Source organism: Terrapene carolina, unplaced genomic scaffold (assembly GCF_002925995.2).
Source record: "Terrapene carolina triunguis isolate 2854851 unplaced genomic scaffold, T_m_triunguis-2.0 Scaffold84, whole genome shotgun sequence".
Lineage (NCBI taxonomy): Eukaryota > Metazoa > Chordata > Testudines > Emydidae > Terrapene > Terrapene triunguis.
This window is the reverse complement of record NW_020664435.1, coordinates 16970692-16992845: the sequence shown is the minus strand read 5'-3', so window position 1 is coordinate 16992845 and position 22154 is coordinate 16970692. Positions and strand designations below refer to the sequence as shown.

Below are 22154 nucleotides of genomic sequence, written 5' to 3'. Positions count from 1 at the left end.
ACTTCTATTTCAAATGACCCCTTCCCTTTCAGGGAGAAGTCAGCCTTGAAGATGATCCATTTGAGAACTGCTATATACCAACAACATACCGAACTGGCAAATACGGTTTGAGAGTGTTAACTGGAACAACGTCTTAGAACTACCATTAAGATATGTACCTATGGATCTCAAGACAGTGTAATTCTAGTGTTTTATTGTGACCCAAAATATTCATAAACTGTTTCCCCAAAGAACATTAAGTACATTACACTTTAATATAAAGATTCAACAGTTTAATTTGTAATTCCACAGCTCTTCAGAAAACCTGACTGGCCTGCTTAATGGCCCAAATAAATGTTTATCAAAAACAAAACACAAAGACACCCTCCCCCCCTCCCCCACCCAAAAACACAAAAATAAAAAAGCTGAACTGTCAGCATCATGGTCAGGATTTTTAAAGTAACTTTAAAGCGATTTCCTTTTTTACCTATGTGTATTACAGTTCTTATAGACATCTATTTACCCAATAGGCAAGAACAATGTGGCCTAGATTTTTTTAAAAATGTAATTAAAGTCAAATAATTTTCATAACCTGATCCCACCTTCAGCCACTAGCAACTCTTCTTAATGATGCTCCGTACTATTTTTAACAGCACAAAGCAACTAACAGAGAAATCCATGCAATGGTAGTTCATGGACTGCTTTTGGCATCTAAGGACTAAGAATCATTGCAAAATGACTAAACAAAGGACACTTGGAAAATCTGCTTCCATTTCCTGCTTCTAAATTGTCCACAGGTGAAATTGTCTTAAATTTGCACAGACATTATTGCCAGGGACACACATTAGGAATGCTAATAACTTTTGATATTGTTTGCATTTCTGTATCTCAAACACATCAGTTTGTACAGATATTTTGTATTTGTATGCAAAGCGTATTTTTATTGATTACTTACTGTAAAGCATATAATAAATGTTTAAAATGTTTACTTGCCTAGGGAAAATTTCCCACAGTTAATCAAATTCTTTAAAACATTTGTAGCAAATATATTTTCAAACAGGATTGCACATCTATTCAGCACAGTCTCAGAATTTCACTTTTTCGTCAAAAGGGTGAAAAACAGCATTGATTTGAATGTCTGGAAAAATCTATAATAGATGCCCAAATTTAAGAGGAAAATTATTAAAGTTTAATTTTGGTTTTAAACATCACTGTTTACTACCCTTTCAGAGCCATAATATTTTTCCCCTATTGATTTTGTCCTTTTCTATTTGAACACTGATTTTCTCCCCAATACCTGAACCTTTCTAGAGGACCTGAAATCACCATGGCTTTTATAAGTTGATGCAACAAACAGACAGCTCTTCTACAGAAACAAGTTTTAGTAGTTTACTTGTGTAGATTCCATGGGAAAAACTTTAAGTCACTGTCTTCACAGAGGGAGAAAGAGTGGAAGTATATGAACATTGGTAACTGCATGTGAATCCTTCAATTCTAAATTACTATCTTAAACCTCGATAGGCTTAGTACTGTTTATATCCTTACAGCTGTTCAGTGGCCTATTAACTCTAAATTGGTAGTCTGTGTAGTTCCTAGTGGATTGGTATACCGCCTTTACCCTAGGTGACAATGGCCAAGGATTCAACAGGCAGAGACTCAACTACTCTTTCATCCCCCCTAGAACAGAGGTTTCCAAACAGTGGTATGCAAACCTCTGAGGATACGTGGGAGAAATTGTGCAATGGTGGATTTATTATTTTATTTCTTGCATTTTCATAATAAACGAGTCAAAGCTTTAACACTGTGGGAATTTGTTATATAAAATACAGTAGTTGATTTACTCCAAGATGTACCAAAGAGAACAGTGAAATATGGACAGATGGCTAAAGACAGGTAGTGTTTAGAACACAAATTACCAGTGATGAAAAGGCTAGAGGTATGCAGACAGCTGGTAGATCCGGAAGGGGTACGTAATAACAAAAGTTTGGGAACTTCTGCCTTAGAAAAAACAACCCAGGGGAGGATTGAGGCACATAGGAGGGCTTACGCCATCTATGTGTGTTGCACTTATTCAGCAGATAGCTCTACAAAGTGAAATCCTCTGTCAATATATTTCATGAGGCCTAAAGTCACTAAAAATAATTGTGCCAATTACATGATGGGTTTTAAGTAAGAGATGCAACCCAAACTGCAAACAGATCAAACAACAGAGGCCTTTATTTGACAGTGTCTCATTAACTGCTATGTACAGCTTCAAGAATTTGTGAAACCAATGAAGCAGGCCAAGCATACTTAGTAATTTACTAATTCAATTGTAAAAGCAATACCCTTACACACTGTAAAAATGTTTTAAATAAAAAACTTCCAGCTATAACTTCTAAATAGTAGTTAATGACTTTTGGGACACATTCAAATATTTCTACATATATTTATTTTCAGTATTTCTTAAAAAAGAATTGTGATTACTTACATGGAAAGGATTTCTACTAAATCATTGGCTTCTGTTGCCTATTTCTTACCTGAAGTACTTCCTGTGTCAATCACTTCCACAAAAAACAATTGTGACCCAATGAACAATATTAAAACGTGATAGGACGAAACAGTCACAATGAATGAATTAAACTAAAGCTTTTGTGAAACCAATATATTAATATCTCATTCAGATCAGAATAAAAAATGCAAGCAAATTAAGCATATAAAAATAGCTTTTTTATTTACTGTAATCTGTCAAGTCTTACATTCAGGACTCTATTTCCTTATAAGAGTCTGAGTCTGTTTCCTGCTCTGGTGTAAGTATTTCTAATGTTAAATGTTATAAATTACAAGCAAGCCTGTTTACATATTTAAACATCCTGCTAAGAATTTGGGATCCTGTTTTTTAAAAAGCTTGAAAGAATTTAAGGGTAGATAAATACAGGATATAAAACAAAACTATTTCTAATTGGAATGCTATTCTAATGTTTCTATGAGTGTGTCAGCAATGTCAGGACATTTTACAATCAGCAAACGTTTTTAAATCGTAATCCCATAGGTCGAAAGCTCTCAATCTCTGCTAGTGCATTTTGTTCTTAAGAGTGCCTTCTGTATGATTTTTTTTTTTTTTTTTAATGTGAACAATTTTTTTAAAGCATTCACTGGATAATTTGTATGAGAATTTTTGAAGTCTAATAATAAACTACGTAAATTTATTTCTGAACACACCGATAGGCCAGCACTGTAGAGAGTAATTAGCATTGACAACAGTTAAAAGTGGTCTTAAGTAATGTAAATATTTGGTCAGAATATTTTTGTGGTCTTTTTGGATTTAAGTTCATGTTTCAGTGCTTGGGAAAGGTGATGAATTGACCACCCTTAACACAAAGTACATCTAACAACAATGTCAAGTTCATGCTTTATTAATGTGTTATGCTGACCCAGGGAAATTAATTTATAAAGGTCTAAAAAGCAGTGCAGTCTCTATGCCTACACAATCCTTGGTGCCTTTACCTAGACTGCCAACAATGTAAATTACCACCACTTCTAAAAGTAGTTTTATAAGATTAACTAGACATTCCATAGAACTGGCATCAATAAAATTGAAAATTCCATATAATTACCAATACCCTGAATTATCCAGTCTCTCACAGTTAGAAGTTTCCCGACACATTACTAAACAAATACACAACGTTCCAGATATTCTACTTGGGGTTTTATTGAGAAGGCATTCCACTTCCCCACATGTGCAGCATTGTTACTGAAAGGTGTTTTAGCTATGAGTGTAGTAGTAGTTTTTCCCCACTGCTATATATATTATTAGTCAACACAAACAACATTTCTGAGGATGCATTTTTTTTTAAATCAAAAAGTGAACCCCAAAACGCAAATAGGAAGTAGGTGGATAGGTGAGAATGGGCTAGAATTCCATCAAGGTGTTTCAGTGACAATGCTGTAAAAAGGAGGTAGAATGATTTTTCGTTAGAATTTTATGATGGAATCCCAATCCTGTCAATTATCTCCAAAGAGAGAGGATTACAAATGTGATAATCCCTTGTAATAAAATGCCATTCCTTAAACATCTCATTCTTTGAGACTGAGTAACTCAAGGAAGAACACAAGTGACCACATGCTGCAACAGGCAAGACACAAATGCCCAACTAAGTTGCTTAAGAAAATATAACGTGAGTGATAAAACATCTCCTTTCCTCTAATAAAAAAAAAATAAAAAAAATCAGACAGAACCTCAAAGATTGTGCCCTCAGAAACAATCCTTGTTTTACAATTGGCCTACTCAAATAAACATCCTGAAAAGGACAAAAAATACTCTAGCAGGTAGAATAGTTTGGGTACCTCTGCTTTGAAAATACAACTAAAGACCAAACTGGACCCTTAAAGATTCTAAGCAATTGTTTTGAAAAAGCATGCAGGAAGGACCACATGTAAACTTTGCATATATTTTGAAGAAAAAACGGTCTTAGGTTGGCAAGTGAAACAACCCTGCCTTATATAATAGCATGATAGCGCAGGACTGCTAAAAGCTTATAGCAGCAAGAAATGCACTCAATACAGCCTTTGTAGTAATAGCAACACCTATTCAGTTGGTGTTAGATACAAGAAGCTGGGTGAATTAAGGCTGTTCAACAGCTGATCTTTTGGAAACACTGGAATCTAACTGTGAAGTCATTTATTGCATCTGTTGAAAACAAAGATGGGTTTGTCAGTTAACCCCCATGGTGTCTTGTAAGCTCAGCAAGTAGATCTTTACAGTACTCTACATGAGAGCTCTTTGGGAAGAAATTACTCGCTTTGTGAAGTAACTGTGGTTCTTTGAGATGTCTCCCCCTTCAGGTGCACATTCACCCCTCAAAGCCCTTGATCAGAGGCAGTTAGCAGTGTCCATTCAGCCCATGCATGTGCCCCATGCCTTCTCACCCAGTACCAAGGTTATTGAGGAGCACGCAGGTGAATTGCCCTTTCTTCTCCACCCAAAACAGGAATAGTCTGAAGCAGAGGGGAAGAAGGGTGGGTAGTGGAGCACCCCAGAGACACATTTCTCACAGAACTCAGGAACGCTGGAACAGGAGAGGCAAGGGGGCCATGGCCTCACTACTTTTAAAAATGCGAGGGTATACCAGCCACGAGGACAAGTGACCAAGAGGGGGGGGAAGGGGCCACAGTTCGGGCGCTAGTGGTCTCCGCACTTTTAGGGTGCTTCTGCCACTCCTGAAATAACCAGTTACTGCACAAAGTAACCAACCTCCTCTTCTTTGAGAAGTGTCCCTATGAGTGCTCCACTTTAGGTAACTTCTGAGCAGTACCTTCAGTGCAGGAGGGAGCTTCAGAATAGAGTCTGGAACCGAAGACAGTACTGCAGAACCAAGCATGGACAGCATGGAGCTAGGTGTAATATTTTAAAAACGTATGTATTGAAGCCCATGTAGTAGCCCTACAGTATTTCAGATACTAGTACACTCAATCAGTAATGCCACAGATGTTGCCTGCGATCTGGTTGAATGTGCTATTACCCTGGGGGTGAGGGGTGGATGAACACCCACAGCATCATAACAAGTGATCAATACATCTAGATATCCATCTTAATAGCCTGTGAGTAGAGATTGAGAACTGTGTGGATCTATCTGCAAGGGAAATGAAGAGCCTAGGTGTCTTCCTAAATTGCTTGATCCCATTTAAGTAGAAGGCCAATGCCCTTTTGACATCCAGGGTATATAAACAAAAATCCTGTAGAGAACTATGTAGCTTTGGAAAAAACACCAATAGATGAATGGCTTGAATAAGGTGGAACTCTGATAGAACCTTAGATAAGAATTTAAGGTGTGGATGTAAAGAGAACTTACCCTTAAAGACCACTGTAAATGGGGGACAGGGAAAGGGAATCTTCCATCCAGGATCCAATCTCCCTGACCTTATGGCTGACGTGATGGCTACTAAAAAGGCTGTCTTCATAGACCAAAGCAACAGAGCAGGTTGCCACTGGTTCGAATGGAGGTCTCATAAGGTACCAGATTGAGGTCTCAGGTTGGGGCAGGGTTTCTAATCTGGAGACAGACATTCCTCAAACCTTTAATAAGCCTAGACCACACTGCATGAGCAAATATGGAAAATCGTTCTAGTGGAGGATGAAAGGCTGATATTGCCTTAGTATATCTGAACTCCTGTGGTACCGAAAAGGGGATCAGTACCGACACGGTAGCGGAGGCCATGGTTGCCAAAGTTGATGGGGTACCACCAATGGTAGGCATACCGAAATAAAAGCCAATGGTGTGTGGTGCTGTTGCTTGCTGGTGCCGAATGCATGGGTACTGACAGCTAGGCTAAACATTGATGGTGTCAGTCCTGAGTGTCTGTGCTTGCCCTCCTTGCTGGTAGAAGGTACCAAGTCCCAATTGGACCTCTCTTTCTCCTTGGTGCTCCAGGACTTTACAACCCCTCTGGTAATGGATGAGGAGTCCTTCGACTCAGTGGTATCGAGTCAAGAGGTAGAGCCTTCAGAGACCATAGATCTCACCAGGGTCCTGGACTTGTTTTGGAGCTGGGTCCTTAAGGCGAGAGCCAATGTTCTTCTTTTTAGAAGCATTTCCTGAAGCCTCCAAAGTTCTTCCTTCCTTCCTTAGGAGAAGTCTGTGCTGAGGTAAAAGGGGTGCTGTCTGGAGACAGCTGTACTGTGTGTGTGTGTCTGTCTCTCTGTGTCTGTCTCCTGACCTGACTCAGGAACTGTCTGAAGGGAGTGTGCCATCATTAGCAGACTGAGTTTAACCTCCTTTTTCATTGCCCTGGATTTGAGGGCCAGGCAGAAATTGCACTTCTGGCAGACGTGAGACTTCCCAAGCAACCGACACACTTAGAGTGGCCATCTCGCACAAGTACAGCCTCTCAGCAGGAGACGCAATGTTTGAAGTCTGGTGAGCCAGATATGCCCTGCCAGGAAAAATAAAAGTCTCCCAGAGGGTAAAGACAGTAAAACTATTATCTCACTACTTATCTAACTAAATCTATACTAACAACTATACCACTATAGAAATATTAGAAAAGCCAAGGCACACTCAAGGAGGACACACTAAGGCTTGGTCTACACTTACCCCCCAAGTCGAAGTAAGGTACGCAAATTCAGCTACGTGAATAACGTAGCTGAATTCGACATACCTTACTTCGAACTTACCGCGGTTCAGACGCGGTCCACACGCGGCAGGCAGGCTCCCCGTCGACTCCGTGGTACTCCTCTCGTTGAGCTGGAGTACCGCAGTCGACGGGGATCACTTCCTGGTTCGATTTATCGCGTCCAGACCAGACGCGATAAATCGAACTCGGAACTTCGATCCCCAGCCGCCGAACTAGCGCGGCAGTGTAGACCAGCCCTAAGGCTACGTCTCAGGCTGAGGCGATTGAGAAGGAACTCAGGGCGGTTGCCCACACACCCCAATATAGCCTTGGTATCTGGCACAAGGAGGCATAGGGATGGATGAGCAGACTGAATGGACATTGCTAAGTAAAAATCTCCAATCATGGGATCAACAGGTGCATGCATGCCTGAAGCGAAGCACCCATAGGGACATCAATTGAAGAAAAAAAGAGGAGCAGCTTTCCAACACCTCTATCTGGGTCCTGTTCAGTTGGAATGAGTGTAGTGTTATGCCATCTACTTTAGCTATGCCATGCAACAATAGAATCAAAAGCCAAAGTAAGGCTGAGGTTTTGCTTTTATCCATAGCTGGAGAGTGGCCATTAATTACTGCTACAACGACTGCCTCTTTCTCAAGACCTATCTAAAGTCTGACAGAAAAATTCAAGATGTACTCATGTACTAGGACCCCACTTTGACAGGCGCTTCATAAACAGAGAACAAAAAAGGAGGTTCCTGCCCAAGGAGCTTACAATCTAATTATACAAGAGACAGAGGGTTACAACAAAGAGCACAGGGAAGCAATTAGACAATATTGGCCAGCCTCATTGGCTACTGGTGTGCTGAGACCATAACCCAATTGTTGTCAATCTTTTTGGGTGCATCGTGGCATAGGAGAGTTTTAAGGAGGGATCTGAAGGAGAACATTGAAGTGGTTTTGCGGATGTTTACAGGAAGCTCCTCCCAAGCGTGAGGGGCCGCATGGGAGAAAGCATGACGGTCCTTGTTTGAAAATCTAACAAATGGGTAATCAAGGCTAGTATCATGAGACAATCAGAGGTGGGAGTCGACATCCTGATACTTAATGAGAAATGATAGGGTGGGGCTATTAAGTGATGTGGAGTTTGGTTGTTACCACCTATGATATTTTTACTTAAGTAGAGGGAGACTGGATAGCATATGGAGAGATGGCAGTTATGTGTACTCAGACATGCTGAATGGACCCAAATTCTACCGTGACAGAAATTTAGCACTCTGGTGAAAGACTGGAAATTCTGTAGCAGTTTCACACTGAAGGAGAATTTTACAGAATTAAATAAAAGCATGTTAAATTCAATTAAACGTTGCACCATAATTATCAGTTTTTTAATTGGCTGCAGAATTGTGTGCGGAAAATACAGAACTGCATTGTGGAAGCTGGAGACTATCAGCTGGTTAAGAGATAGCTGGGGCTTTTGGAATCTGGGAAAACAGTTTATGACTGTGAAATAAGCATAATAGCCAGATGTTTCTGCTAATGTGGTCAGCATTGTTATAGTTAACAAGGCTGACACAAACTGTCATAATTAGGTTCCAGAATTCACCCTCTATTGAGCATGAGGATAATTCACACCTCTTAGACCTATTGTTTCAGACTGTCTACGCACTTAGGAAGACAACACGGAGACAGTTTACACTCATTTCATGTTCTTTTCATAACCATGAGGGCTAGAAACTTTAAAATGAAATCTTAAGTTTTGCTTAAGGTGGGGTCTCTGTAGCCAGTTACTCAGTAGCAGAAAACACAGGTACTAAATAACTTTAAAGCTGATCAGCTTTGCCAGGGTCACATTAAAATCTCAAAGGAATCTTAGTCAAGTTTCAGACATGTCAGAATGCACATGAACCTGCTAATGGTCCAAAGAAACACTTGTTTACTTTGGACTAGTTCATGAAAGACTAAAGCATAGCTCCATATTGAATAGGAAAGAAAGTTCAGCTGTTTACATGGATCACTTTAAAGGACACACGTTGGCATGCATGACTTCTACATATGGCAAGTAATTCCCAAAGGTATGTAAAATAGTGCTCTTCTTCCAGTTACTTCAGCTGAACAAGAGGGAGCATGGTCTAGTACTGTGGATATGAACTGTTCCCACCGAGGATCCAATCATCAATTACACTTCTTACTGCAATCCAAAATCCCACAAAAATTTGTGGCCACAAAGAAGTGCAAATATGGGCTCCTCAACAAGAAACTGGACCTCAGTTTGGAGACTGGGGGCAATGTGTTGAGTAAGGTGCTGATAATAACTATGATTTCCCCCATTCCGCAACCTCCTTCCATCCAACTGTTTCAAGTTAAAGTGGAATAACAGAGTGAAGTAACTGCAAGAAAAAGAAAGCTTCTCTTTTCCTCACTCCTAAAAGCTGAAGCCTTTGGTAGCTTTCTTCCTATCTCACATTCTTGTCACGTGAGTGCTTAACAAAAAACATTAATAAACTGATGTTCTACACCCATGAGGTGTTCTCCATTTTACTGCAATTCCTGAATCTATTATCTCCATTTTACAATCAGGAAACTTAACCTGCAAATTACTCATCTGTAGTTACACTAGAAATCTGTGGAAGAACCAGGAACGGAATCCAGATCTCTCAAGTCCCAGTCCAGTGTTAACCACTAACCCACCCTTCCTCTTAATCAAAATGCCTTCTACCTAAGCATAGGAAATTTTTTTTGTTTCTTAGCCCCTGGAGTGCAACCAATCGGGTAGCTACCCCCTCGTGACCCACTTGGGGGGAGAGTAGGGAAGGTGTCACATCCCAGCATTTGCGAAACTAGTTTAATGGAAGAAGCATTGACTGTAAACTTGAAACTGTTGATTTGGTGTCTATTTTTCTTCATTTTGACAGAGCACTGTTTAGAAAATCTGGAGATACAGTATCTTTAATTGAGGTGGCCTCACAGCCACAGAAGTTTCAATATAATTTCATATCAGGGAAGAAGTAACAATACACCTCTTTTTAAAAAAGACACTACTTTAATATAGTGTTCTGTACCCCTTGTGCAAAAATCAATTTAGATTCTTGGTTTCCATTCTTTCCTCCTCAACTGACCATATCATGGATGGAGAATGATCAATCCCAGCAGCAAGGTGTGTTGTCAGTGTTTTGCATTGATTAGTAACCCACTGACCAATAAAGGCACACACTGACGAGTTAAACTAAGCTGTCCAAATCTTGCTCCTTAAAACAATGGTGACAGACAAAAGCTCAAGACTATGTGAGGGAAAACAATGGTATTTCTCACGATTCTGACAGGTAAGAGACTGCTCAGGGAAGAGAGAAGTAATTTTTTAAAGGCAGATGTTTAAAAAGTTTCGTAACATTAAAAAAAATCCATGCCCCTTTAAAGATTTTATTTCCATTTTGTAATAGATGTAGTGAGGCAAATAGGGCTTGCATTAGTGGGTAGTTATGGTTGTGTTAATGGATGTATACTGATTGCACTTTACAGCTGTCAAGCCTAATAATGTTTGCTTAAACAATATATTTGTATATAAAATTGCAGTGTTTTATAAACACCAAATCATTACTTCTCATGAATTTGACCAATGTACTATTTAGACGGCGATTTTCAGCATCTGTGAGATTCACAAAATACATTTAAATTCTTTAGTTTATAAAAATATTTGTGAAGCTTTTTACAAATATGTAATAAGAATGAACTACAGTCAAGAGCAATAAACATGAATTTACCTCTTTAGAATCGTCTATTCTCTCAAAATAAACAAAAGCGAATCCTCTTGATCGTCCAGTCCGCTGATCATAAACCACATTGACGCCACTCAAAGGTCCGTAACGGGAAAAGACTTCACGCAAGTCTCGCTCAGTGGTATACAAACTGAGGCCAAACACTCCAAGGCATGTGTTAGGATCTGGATTAGCCTGTTAAAACGAAAGTTCAAAATATATTCCATTAAAATGTTATTACTATCATATCAGCCAACTACTATTTGTTTTCCTGGTTATTCAAAGCTTAGCACTTCAACCTTAATGAACTAAAAGGTATTTTCAAAAAATCAAACTTAATTTTTTAATAAAATCTATTACAGCAAATTAAATATTAGCAAATGATGCTGAATTCACAGTACTGGAATCTGAAGCCCTTTGTTCACCTACAGAACAAGTACAACATAGACAGCTGCTCCAGAAGCTTTCCGATACTGCCCCTCACTAATATGCTACTGGCCTGATTTGGAAGGACAGACACTACTGGTCAGAGTAGCACTACTCTCCATTGAGATTCCATCCTTGACCTCTCTGCAGAGACTGGAATGTCATTTAATACTCTATTCATGAATATTTAGCATAGGGGTGCCTGAATTCCTAATTTATCTTTTGCTAGCTATGGACATCTCAACTATTACTATGCCAGAAATATTCACAATCTTTGGGGAAGATTACAGTCATTCCCCTCCCCCCCCCCAATTGTTTTTTGTCTGTAAATAAAAGGCTCAATTTAGGTTTGTAAGGTGCATATCTGTCCTATCCCTCTAAACAGACCAAGATCACAAGCTCATCTTATCTAGATAGTATAGATGTGTACTATTTTAAAGGGACCTTGGCACTCCAAAACCAGTAGGACCAGAGTTCTGCAGCAAGATGCCAGGATTCTTACATGGTAGACTGGAAATTCTTTGGCACCTTCATTTCAGTTGAATTTTACTAAACCTACTTTTTAAAAATATAACGACCCATACAATCAATACAGTACTTTTTATTACATTTATTTTATGTTGTCTCCACATTTTCATTTTTTGATATGCTGGATATTTTAGTTTTAATACAATGCATTGTAGAAGCTGTTTTGAAACTTCTGGCACATTCGGAACTGTCGGAAGCACTTTAGGACTGTAGGATTAATTGCAGTAGCTGAATGTTTCAGCTACAATTAGCAGTGAAAGTTAATAAGGTTGAAATTTATTTAATCATTTTTAGATAGAACAATGAAGTTAATGGGGCAGTTCACACCTTTCAGAACTATGGTTTCAGATTTTCTAGCCACAAAAAGTGCACTGGTTTACATGCTCCTGATCCCTGGAACTGTGAAGAAAATTACAATTTTTTATTTTTCATTTTGGAGCTTAATTCCACAGCCATGGAATAATTCACTGACATTTTCAGTGACCACTAACTTGATGTAAGTCATTGACTTACATAAAAAAAAGTGTAATTTCATTCCTTAATTCCCTAAGGGATCTCATATCTCTACAATTGGCATGAACTTCTTATTCATGTCAGTTATTCTAAAAGAAACACTCCTTGTGACAATGTGTGGGCCCTGTGCATTTTGAAATGAGGTTTCCATCCTGTTTAAGGCATAAAGACACTTTAAATTTAAAAATCAAACATCTGTATGATAATTTTGTTCTTGTCATTATTAGAATTTAAAATTACTAACTGAAATTTTAGTGAGAAAATTCTTTTGTACCTTCAATTGGATTACTTTATTCAATAATGTCAAATGCACAATCAGTTTTAATTATTTCTTTGTGTAAATCTTATACAATAAAAGTGAAAGTTTAAAGGAAAAATGTGATTGTACATGCTATAAAAAATTGACAGGGGATTCCTGGACAGACATGGGTTCCAAAACTACTACTTTAATTGACCAGATCACAAACTGATGGTGTTTCTTTAAGCTTTTCTCAGGACTAAACCATTTTCTACCTGGTTTTCACCATTGTTTATAATTTACAAAGCTTAAATTTTTCTGTGTCTGCGGGTAAGCTCATTTACAATATTATACAGAAATGTTTATAATTAATGTGAGAACTGATACAGATACGGACTTAAAAGCCAGAACGGACCATCGTAATCATCTAATCTGACCTCCTGAACAAAGCAGACCACAGAATCTCACTCACGCACTCCTGTAATAGGCTCATAACCTCTGAGTTACTGAAGTCCTCAGACCTTCATTTAAAGATTTCAAGTTACAGGGAATCAAACATTTACTCTAGTTCAAATCAGCAAGTAACCCATGCCTCACACTGCAGATGAAGGCTAAAAAACCTGTCACTCTCACCTGGGGGAAAATTCCTTCCCGACCCCAAATATGGCAACTGGTTAGGCCCCGAGGATGTCAGCAAGACCCAACAGCCAGACACCTGCGAAATTCTCTGTAGTAACACAGAACCCTCCCCAGATAGCGTCCCATCTCAGGCTGCTAGGGATAATTGGTACTAGCAATAGTGGATGGGCCACTGCAGGCTATCATTATACCATCCCCTCCGTCAACTTATTAAGCCGAGTCTTGAAAAAAGTTAGGTTTTTTGCCCCCCACTACTCCCCTTGGAAGGCTGTTCCAGAACTTCACTCCTCTTATGGTTAGAAACCTTTGTCTAATTTCAAACCTAAGCCTATTTATGGCCAGTTTATATCCATTTGTTCCTGTGACAACAATGGCCCTTAAAGACCTCCTCTCCTTCCCTGGTATTTATCCCTCTGATGTATTTACAGAGAGCAATCATAGCTTCCCTCAGCCTTCATTTTGTTAGGTTAAACAAGCCAAGCTCCATAGGTCTCATCTAGCAAGGCAGGTTCTTCACTTCTCTCCTCATACTAGTCGCCCTTCTCTGCACCTGGTTCCAGTTTGAATTCATCTTAAACATGGGAGTCCAAAACTGTACACTGTAACCAGATGAGGTCTCACCAGTACTTTGCACAATGGTAATTCCATAGCTCTACTGGAAATGTTTCATCTGATGCAGCCTAGGATTGCATTAGCCTTTTTCATGGCCGCATCACACTGATCACAGGATGATTGAGCTGCCAATCAATATACCCAGGTCTGTCTTCTCCTCAGTCGCTTCCAATGGTAAATCCTCAGCTTACAGCAAAAATTCTTGTAATTAGTCCCTGAAGTGCATGATCTTGCACTTTGCAATATTAAATTTCATTCCATTTCTATTACTTCAGTTTTCAAGGTCATCCAAATCTTTTTGTATGTCCTCCTCAGTATTGACAATGTCCCCACTGAGTCATTCAGTTTTTATTAGTGCTCACTTTTTGTATCAAGATCATTAACAAAAAATGTTAAATAAGCTTGGTCCCAAAACCAATCCCTGAGGAACTCCACTATAACCTCCCTCCAGCCTGCCAGTTCACCTTTCAACATGTCCTGTTGTAGTTTCCCCTTTATTTAACCAGTTCCTTACCCATCTTTTGATTCTCATATTAATCCCCATTTTCTTCAATTTAACTAATAATTTCCCACATAGAATTGTATCAAATGCTTTACTGAAATCCAGGTAGATTAGATCACTACATGCCGTCATATAATGGCAGACAGCTTAAAAGTGACAAGTTTTTAAAGTGCTTTAATAAGATGGGTGAATTGAAGTGCCTTACATTAAATGAGGATATTGATATAATAGGCATCACAGAAACTTGGTGGAATAAGCATAATCAATGGGACACAGTAATACCAGGGTACAAAATATATTGGAAGGACAGAACAGGTCGTGCCAGCGGGGGAATGGCACTATGTGTGAAAGAAAGCGTAGAATCAAATGAAATAAAAATCTTAACTGAACCAAACAGTACCATAGAATCTCTATGGATAGTAATTCCATGCTCGAATAATAAGAGTATAGCAGCAGGGATATATTACCGACCACCTGACCAGGATGGTGATAGTGACTGTGAAATGCTCAGGGAGATTAAGAGGCTATTAAAATAAAAAACTCAATAACGGGGGATTTCAACTATCCCCATATTGACTGGGTACATGTCACCTCAGAACCGGATGCAGAGATAAAGTTTCTTGACACCTTAAATCAGGGGTGGGCAAACTTTTTGGCCCGAGGGCCACATCTGGGTATGGAAATTGTACCATGGGCCATGAATGCTCGTGAAATTGGGGACTAGGATGCGGGAAGGGGTGAGGGCTCTGGGGTGGGGCCAGAAATGAGGAGTTCAGGGTGCAGGAAGGGATTCTGGGCTGAGACAGAGGGTTAGGGTGCGGACTCTGGCTGGGGGGTGCAGGAGGGTGCTCCGGGCTGGGACCAAGGGGTTTGGACGGCGGGAAGGGGATCAGGGCTGGGACAGGGGTGCGGGGGGAGGGACAGGGGGTTGGGTCGCGGGAGGGGTCGGGGTGCAGGCTCTGGGTGGCACTTACCTCAAGCAGCTCCTGGAAGCAGCAGCATGAACCCCTCTGCCTAAGCAGAGGCGCGACCAGATGGCTCCGCGCGCTGCCCCGTCCGCAGCTGCCAATGGCTGCGGTTGCTGGCCAATGGGACTTGTGGGGGCAGCACTTGGGGCGGGGGCAGCGTGCAGAGCACCCTGGCTGCCCCTTTGTGTAGGAGCTGGAGATGGGACATACTGCTGCTTCCGGGAGCCGCACAGAGCCATAGTAAGCGTGGAGTGGGGCAAGCCACGGACCCCACTTCCCGGCAGGAGCTTGAGGGCCTGATTAAAACATCTGAAGGGCCGTAGTTTGCCAATCCCTGCCTTAAATGACTGCTTCTCGGAGCAGCTAGTCCTGGAACCCACAAGAGGAGAGACAATTCTTGATTTAGTCTTAAGTGGAGCACAGGGTCAGGTCCAAGAGGTGAATATAGCTGGACTGCTTGGTAATAGTGACCATTAACATAATTAAATTTAACATCCCTGGGGCAGAGAAAACACCATAGCAGCCCAACACTGTAGCATTTAATTTCAAAAAGGGGGACTACACAAAAATGAGGTTAGTTAAACAGAAATTATAAGGTACAGCACCAAAAGTAAAATCCATGCAAGCTGCATGCAAACTTTTTAAAGACACCATAATAGAGGCTCAACTTAAATGTATACCCCAAACTAAAAAACCCTGTAAGAGAACCAAAAAAGGGCCACCGTAGCTAAACAATAAAGTAAAAGAAGCAGTGAGAGGCAAAAAGTGGAAGTTAAATCCTAGTGAGGAAAATAGAAAGGAGCATAAACTCTAGCAAATGAAATGTCAAAATATAATTAGGAAGGCCAAAAAAGAATTTGAAGAACAGCTAGCCAAAGACTCAAAAAGTAATAGCAAAGTAATTTTTTAAGTACATCAGAAGCAGGAAGCCTGCTAAACCACCAGTGGGGCCACCGAACGATCGAGATGATAAAGGAGCACTCAAGGAGGATAAGGCCATTGTGGAGAAACTAAATGAATTCTTTGCATTGGTCTTCTCGGCTGAGGATGTGAGGGAGATTCCCAAACCTGAACCATTCTTTTTAGGTGACAAATCTGAGGAACTGTCCCAGACTGAGCTGTCATTAGAGGAGGTTTTGGAACAAATTGATAAACTAAACAGTAATAAGTTACCAGGACCAGATGGTATTCACCCAAAAATTCTGAAAGAAGTCAAATGTGAAACTGCAGGACTACTAACCGTTGTCTGTAACTGGTTAAAAGATAGGGAACAAAGGGTAGGAATAAATGGTCAGTTTTCAGAATGAAGAGCAGTAAATAGTGGTGTCCCGCAGGGGTCAATACGGGCCCAGTCCTATTTAACATATTATTAAATAATCTGAAAAAAGGGGTAAACAGTGAGGTGGCAAAATTTGCAGCTTATACAAAACTACTCAAGATAGTTAAGTTCCAGGCAGATTGTGAAGAGCTACAAAAGGATCTCTCAAAACTGGGTGACTGGGCAACAAAATGGCAGATGAAATTCAGTGTTGATAAATGAGAAGTAATGCACATTGGAAAACATAATCCCAACTATACATATAAAATAATGGGGTCTAAATTAGCTGTTACCACTCAAGAAAGAGATCTTGGGAGTCCATTGTGGATAGTTCTCTGAAAACATCCACTCAATGTGCAGCGGCAGTCAAAAAAGCAAACAGAATTTTGGGAATCATTAAGAAAGGGATAGATAAAAAGATAGAAAATATCATATTGCCTCTATATAAATCCTTTGTATGCCCACATCTTGAATATTGCGTGCAGGGTGTGGTCGCCCGATCTAAAAAAAAGAAGATATATTGGAATTGAAAAAGATTCAGAAAAGGGCAACAAAAATGATTAGAGGTATGGAACCGCTGCCGTATGTGGCGAGATTAATAAGACTGGGACTTTTCAGCTTGGAAAAGAGACCACTAAGGGGGAATATGACAGAGGTCTATAAAATCATGACTGGTGTGGAGAAAGTAAATAAGGAAGTGTTATTTACTCCTTTTCATAACACAAGAACTAGGCCTCATCAAATGAAAATAATAGGCAGCAGGTTTAAAACAAACAAAAGGAAGTATTTCTTCACATAACACACAGTCAACCTGTGGAACTCTTTGCCAGAGGATGTTGTGAAGGCCAAGACTAACAGGGTTCAAAAAAAAACTAGATAAGTTCATGGAGGACAGGTCCATCAATGGCTATTAGCTGGGATGGGGTCCCTAGCCTCTGTTTGCCAGAAGCTGGGAATGGGCGACAAGTGATGGATCACTTGATGATTACCTGTTCTGTTCATTCCCTCTGGGGCACCTGGCATTGGCCACTGTCGGAAGACAGGATACCGGGATAGACCGACCTTTGGTCTGACCCAGTATGGCCGTTATGTTCTTTCTGTTTAGAAAAACTGGTTATCTTCTCAAAGAAAGATCAGGTTGGTCTGGCCTCACCTACCATTTGTAAAACTACACCTCTACCCCAATATAACGCTGTCCTCGGGAGCCAAAAAATCTTACCGCGTTATAGGTGAAACCGCATTATATCGAACTTGCTTTGATCCATCAGAGCACGCAGCCCCGCCCCCCTGGAGCGCTACTTTACCGTGTTATATCCGAATTCGTGTTATATTGGATCGCGTTATATCGAGGTAGAGGGGTATGTTGTTTTTTTATCCCAATTACCATTTACCTCTATGTCTTTAATTACTCTCTTTCAAAATTTGTTTGAAGACCTTGCATATATTTGAGGTCAAACTAACAGGACTGTAGTTGCCCAAGTTACTCTGCCCCTCCCCTTTTCTTAAATATAGGCACTCTGTCTGTAATTGTCCAGTCACATGGTATGACAGCCGAGCTTATGGATTCATTAAAAATCCTTGCTATTGGATAGCAATTTCATGAGCCGGTTCCTGTAATATTCTTGGATGGAGATTAGCCAGGCCCCTCGATTTGATCTCATTAAGCTGTTTTGAGTTTGGCCTCCCTCTACGATGTGGCAGTTTCTACTTCCATATCCTCATTCCCATCAGCAACCATACCCCTGCCCCCAAGCACCTCATTATCCTTATTAAAAACTGAGGCAAAGTATTTGTTTAGGTGTTAGGCCATACTTAATATTATTTTAATCTCCACCCTGTCCTCAGTGTTTAGCAGTCCCACTTCCTTCCTGGTTTTCTTTTTGCTTATAGGGCTAAAGAACCTTTTACTATTGATTTTAATTACCTTTGTAAGGCCCAGTTCTGCTTGACTTTTGGCACTTCTCACTTTATCACTATGCTTTCTGACCTACATTGTTGGATCAAGGGAAATTGTTCATTCTCTCAAATATACAAATAAATGCAAAACAAGTCTATTCAAAGCATTTAAAACGGGAGATTATATGATGAAATATTTAGACCTATTTGTAAAGTTAAACAGAAGAAAAAACGTGTAAAAATGCACAATGCCATGCACTATTACAGGAGTAACTGGTGGTAATCTCTATATTTAGGTTTCTTTATGCTTTCCATCATATCAGATTCTTGTAATTCTTTTTCCAGAAGTTTTAACACCTACACTGTTCGCAGCAGGCTTTTGAAATTTGGCAACTAGAAAGCCCTTGGGTAGAGAAGTGCCTTTAATCCCATGAAATTCCTTTCAGATTTAGCAGAGTTATAAACAGTTAAAATAATTTCCCTTCTTTCATTAGCATTCCTCAGGAAAATTCTGTCTGCCTGCCAAAATATTAACAGAACACAGACATTCTAATGAACCAGGCTGCCACAGCACACGATGTATTAGGAACACCTGGGTCCTACCAGAGCAACTCCAGTAGTGCCGTTTAGGGAAGGAGCTAGACCAGGCCCCCTAATTCTCCAACCACATCACATGGGTAGAGCCCTGCAAATCTGCGGATATCCACAGACCATGTTTGCGGATTGGACATGGATACAAACATATGACTCTGAAGCCATGATCTAGGTCAATCTCCATCTGCCTGTCCTTGCGGGCATCATATGGGGCAGAAGCTCCCTCAGCTCAGGGGGCAGTTGGGAAGGGAGTGGAGACAATCAAGCCAGGATCCCCCACCTACCCCACTGATTCTGCACATGGCACCTGCAGCCCATTCCTGCTCTGGGATAACTGTCTCCTGCTGCTGCCGGTTAATATGGTCAGTTCTCAAGTGGTAGAAATTTTGCTGCACTGCTGAGGGTTGAGGTCTCAAACTTTCTTGATTATCCATGACTGTGATTGTTACAGCCGTACAACCTGCTTTATATTTTTCCCTTTAACAGACCTAGGGAAGTGCAATACAAAAAACTGCTTCAAAAGAAAATTGTTTAGGATTACGAAACTAAGAATGCAGATGTTAAGAATGTCCAGATTTACAGTTGCCTGTGCAATCTTAATTCTGCCACTTTGTCAAAATGCATGTGCACAATCTTTAATCAAATCCTCCCCCCCTCCCAAGACACCTACCTCATTTAGTCCACAGATTGTATGCACAAGGGGGGGAAATTTAGGTTGCATGGGCAACTGTGAATCTGACATTCCCCAACTTTCAAGTTCTTTGCTTTGTAACCTAAATAACTAAGTGTAGATTTTTTAAAATGTAATTTCCTTGGGTGTTTGTTAACATACTTTTAAACCTTAAATAACCTTTTTAATGCATTTTTGTATGCATTCTACGCATATATACACTACTCGTAAGTGTGAGTGCCTAAAAAATTACCACTACAGTAAAACACATACTCATGTTGTACACATGTTCTAGGCTGGATTTTATACCTAAAATATTGTATTGTGCAAACTAATAAATGAAATGGGCATATCGCCATATGCGAAATGCTTTCCTCGCTTGCACCTTTTAAAATATTTTAAGGTAGCGAGGGGTCAATAGGCACTTTTGATATGGAGAAATGTACTGACTTATGTCTGAAGTTAGCTACCATGGTTACATAAACTAATGTATTTCCCAAGTCGAGCAATTTAGACTGCTTATTGCTAACTCCAACGCTAATGTAAAGAACACATAATCAGGCAAACTGAAGGCAAATGAAATCAGGATCATCAATTTGGATCATCCTGATCATTTCTACCAAATTGGTGGTGATCAGAATCAGAGCCACTGAATTCAGTTTCTTCAGGACGCAACGGATCAGAGAAAAAAGGCGTAACTTAGATGAACTTCCTAAAGGATCAGGAGTACGTGAGTTGTCCAACCCCCTTTTTCTTTATAGTAAGTGGATAGCTGGGCAGCGTTGGTATTCTTAGTAGTCACAAATAGATTTGGAGGAAAAGCTCGTTTCAGCTTTCATTCCCCCAGCAGTAAAGACTTAAATCATCCATTTTAATTGGATTGAGCCTGCTGGGTTGGTAAGTCATCTCGTGCAATACCAAACAGCATATTGCCCAGCCCATCAGGATCACAGGTTCTTGTTCTTGGTGTCATCAATCTTGTGGGACTCTCTCTGTCTTGAAGGAGGGTCAAAATCCTATGGGCAAGCTTGCCACAGAATAGATCAGGCATACTCCGGCCCCATGTTTCATTTGGATCTTGCTTCTGCTGCCATAGCTACAAAAGTGCTGAAGTAAGAGTACCTGAGTCACTAAAGTAACTGTCAACTGGAGCGGAGAGACAGAGGACTACTGATAGCAGGGGCTCTGCTGTGAGCTAAAAGCCTATACAGGAGATAGAGCTACTCTGAGGAGCAGCACCTCAGATTTCAACTGGCAGGTTCCTTCCAGAAACTAAAGTCAGTCAGACAGGTACTGATGACTCTTGATCATGGATCAAAGTGATACACCAAAATGTATGATAAAAAAAATAAACCTTATCCAATTCACATTTACGCCAATGCTGGATATTCCCTAGACATTTTTGAGTATTTTGCCTTTTTGTTATTTCCTTTGATCCAGAATGGCTTCACTACTTTATTCAATGTTTCAGTCTAGTTTTGCCATGCTCAATCTGGGTAATTTGAACAAGGATGCCAACTCCTCCTTTGGAAGATTATTGCATCAATTACACCATTTAAGCATTTTCCCCCCTGAAGTTCAGCCTAAGTTTTACCTGGCTCCATTTCATTCCATAATTTCCAGTTATTCCTCCCCATATCATTAAGCAATTTCCTCTTTATCCTTGACACCCTTAATTATTTGTGTTTGTTACAGCATGTCTTTAGCAGTTTTTTTTTTAAGCTTAATACATATTTCTTCTAGTTTTTCTTCATGGGCAAGTCCCTCTATACCTACTGCTATCTGTACTGCCCTTCTGTAAATCTCCTATTTGCACATAGTATCCCAAAGACAGCTCAACCATTGCTATTACCTTTCTAATATGTGACACAGAGAGCTAGGTATAACAATAACTATTCCATGTATCACATTGCGAACATATGTAATAGGTTACAATCCCCAATACAGGAGGGATTAATTTAATATTGCCCCCCATCACCATAGTATGTGAGAAACCTTTCACGTAAAACCAACGGGAATGGTGAAATCCCTACTGTTTTTTATGGCATCTCTGGCACTTGTCCATGTATAGAAAAAATTCTACTTGGGCATTTTGTTTTCAATTTTTTAGATTTTATAAATTACCTTTTTGGAAACTCTAGGGATTTTATCTGGGTTGAAGGGGGGAGGGGGAATAAGTGTTGTGAGTGTCTCTCTTATGGTGGAAAGACCTTTTTGAAGAGGAATGATTTGCAGCGTCTTTCCTAAATTGGCAGCAGAATTTACTCTTGCCTCTCCCTTCAACCCTCATTTAAGAAGATAACATATTTCCTAAATTTCATTATTAATTCCAGCCAATTTTTCTAAGTTATATAAACACATTCTCAATATTTTATGTGTATACAACTCCATTTGGCATTGTCATCTGCAAATTTAATTAATTCTT

General features: G+C 40.0%; 1 protein-coding gene across 5 annotated transcripts in view; it reads right to left on the bottom strand.

Moving 5' to 3' along the window:
* TRA2A (transformer 2 alpha homolog) overlaps positions 1–22154 on the bottom strand; it is a 48063-nt gene that overhangs the window by 4697 nt on the left and 21212 nt on the right. For 4 of the 5 annotated variants that reach the window (XM_024223215.3, XM_024223230.3, XM_024223237.3 and 1 more), the window contains exons 4-5: positions 17008–17070; positions 10832–11020 (exon numbers count right to left, since the gene is read on the bottom strand). In XM_024223215.3, coding sequence (XP_024078983.1) covers positions 10832–11020; positions 17008–17070 — 252 coding nt within the window. The remainder of the gene's footprint in view (positions 1–10831; positions 11021–17007; positions 17071–22154) is intronic. The other variant, XM_024223221.3, reaches the window with a different exon arrangement.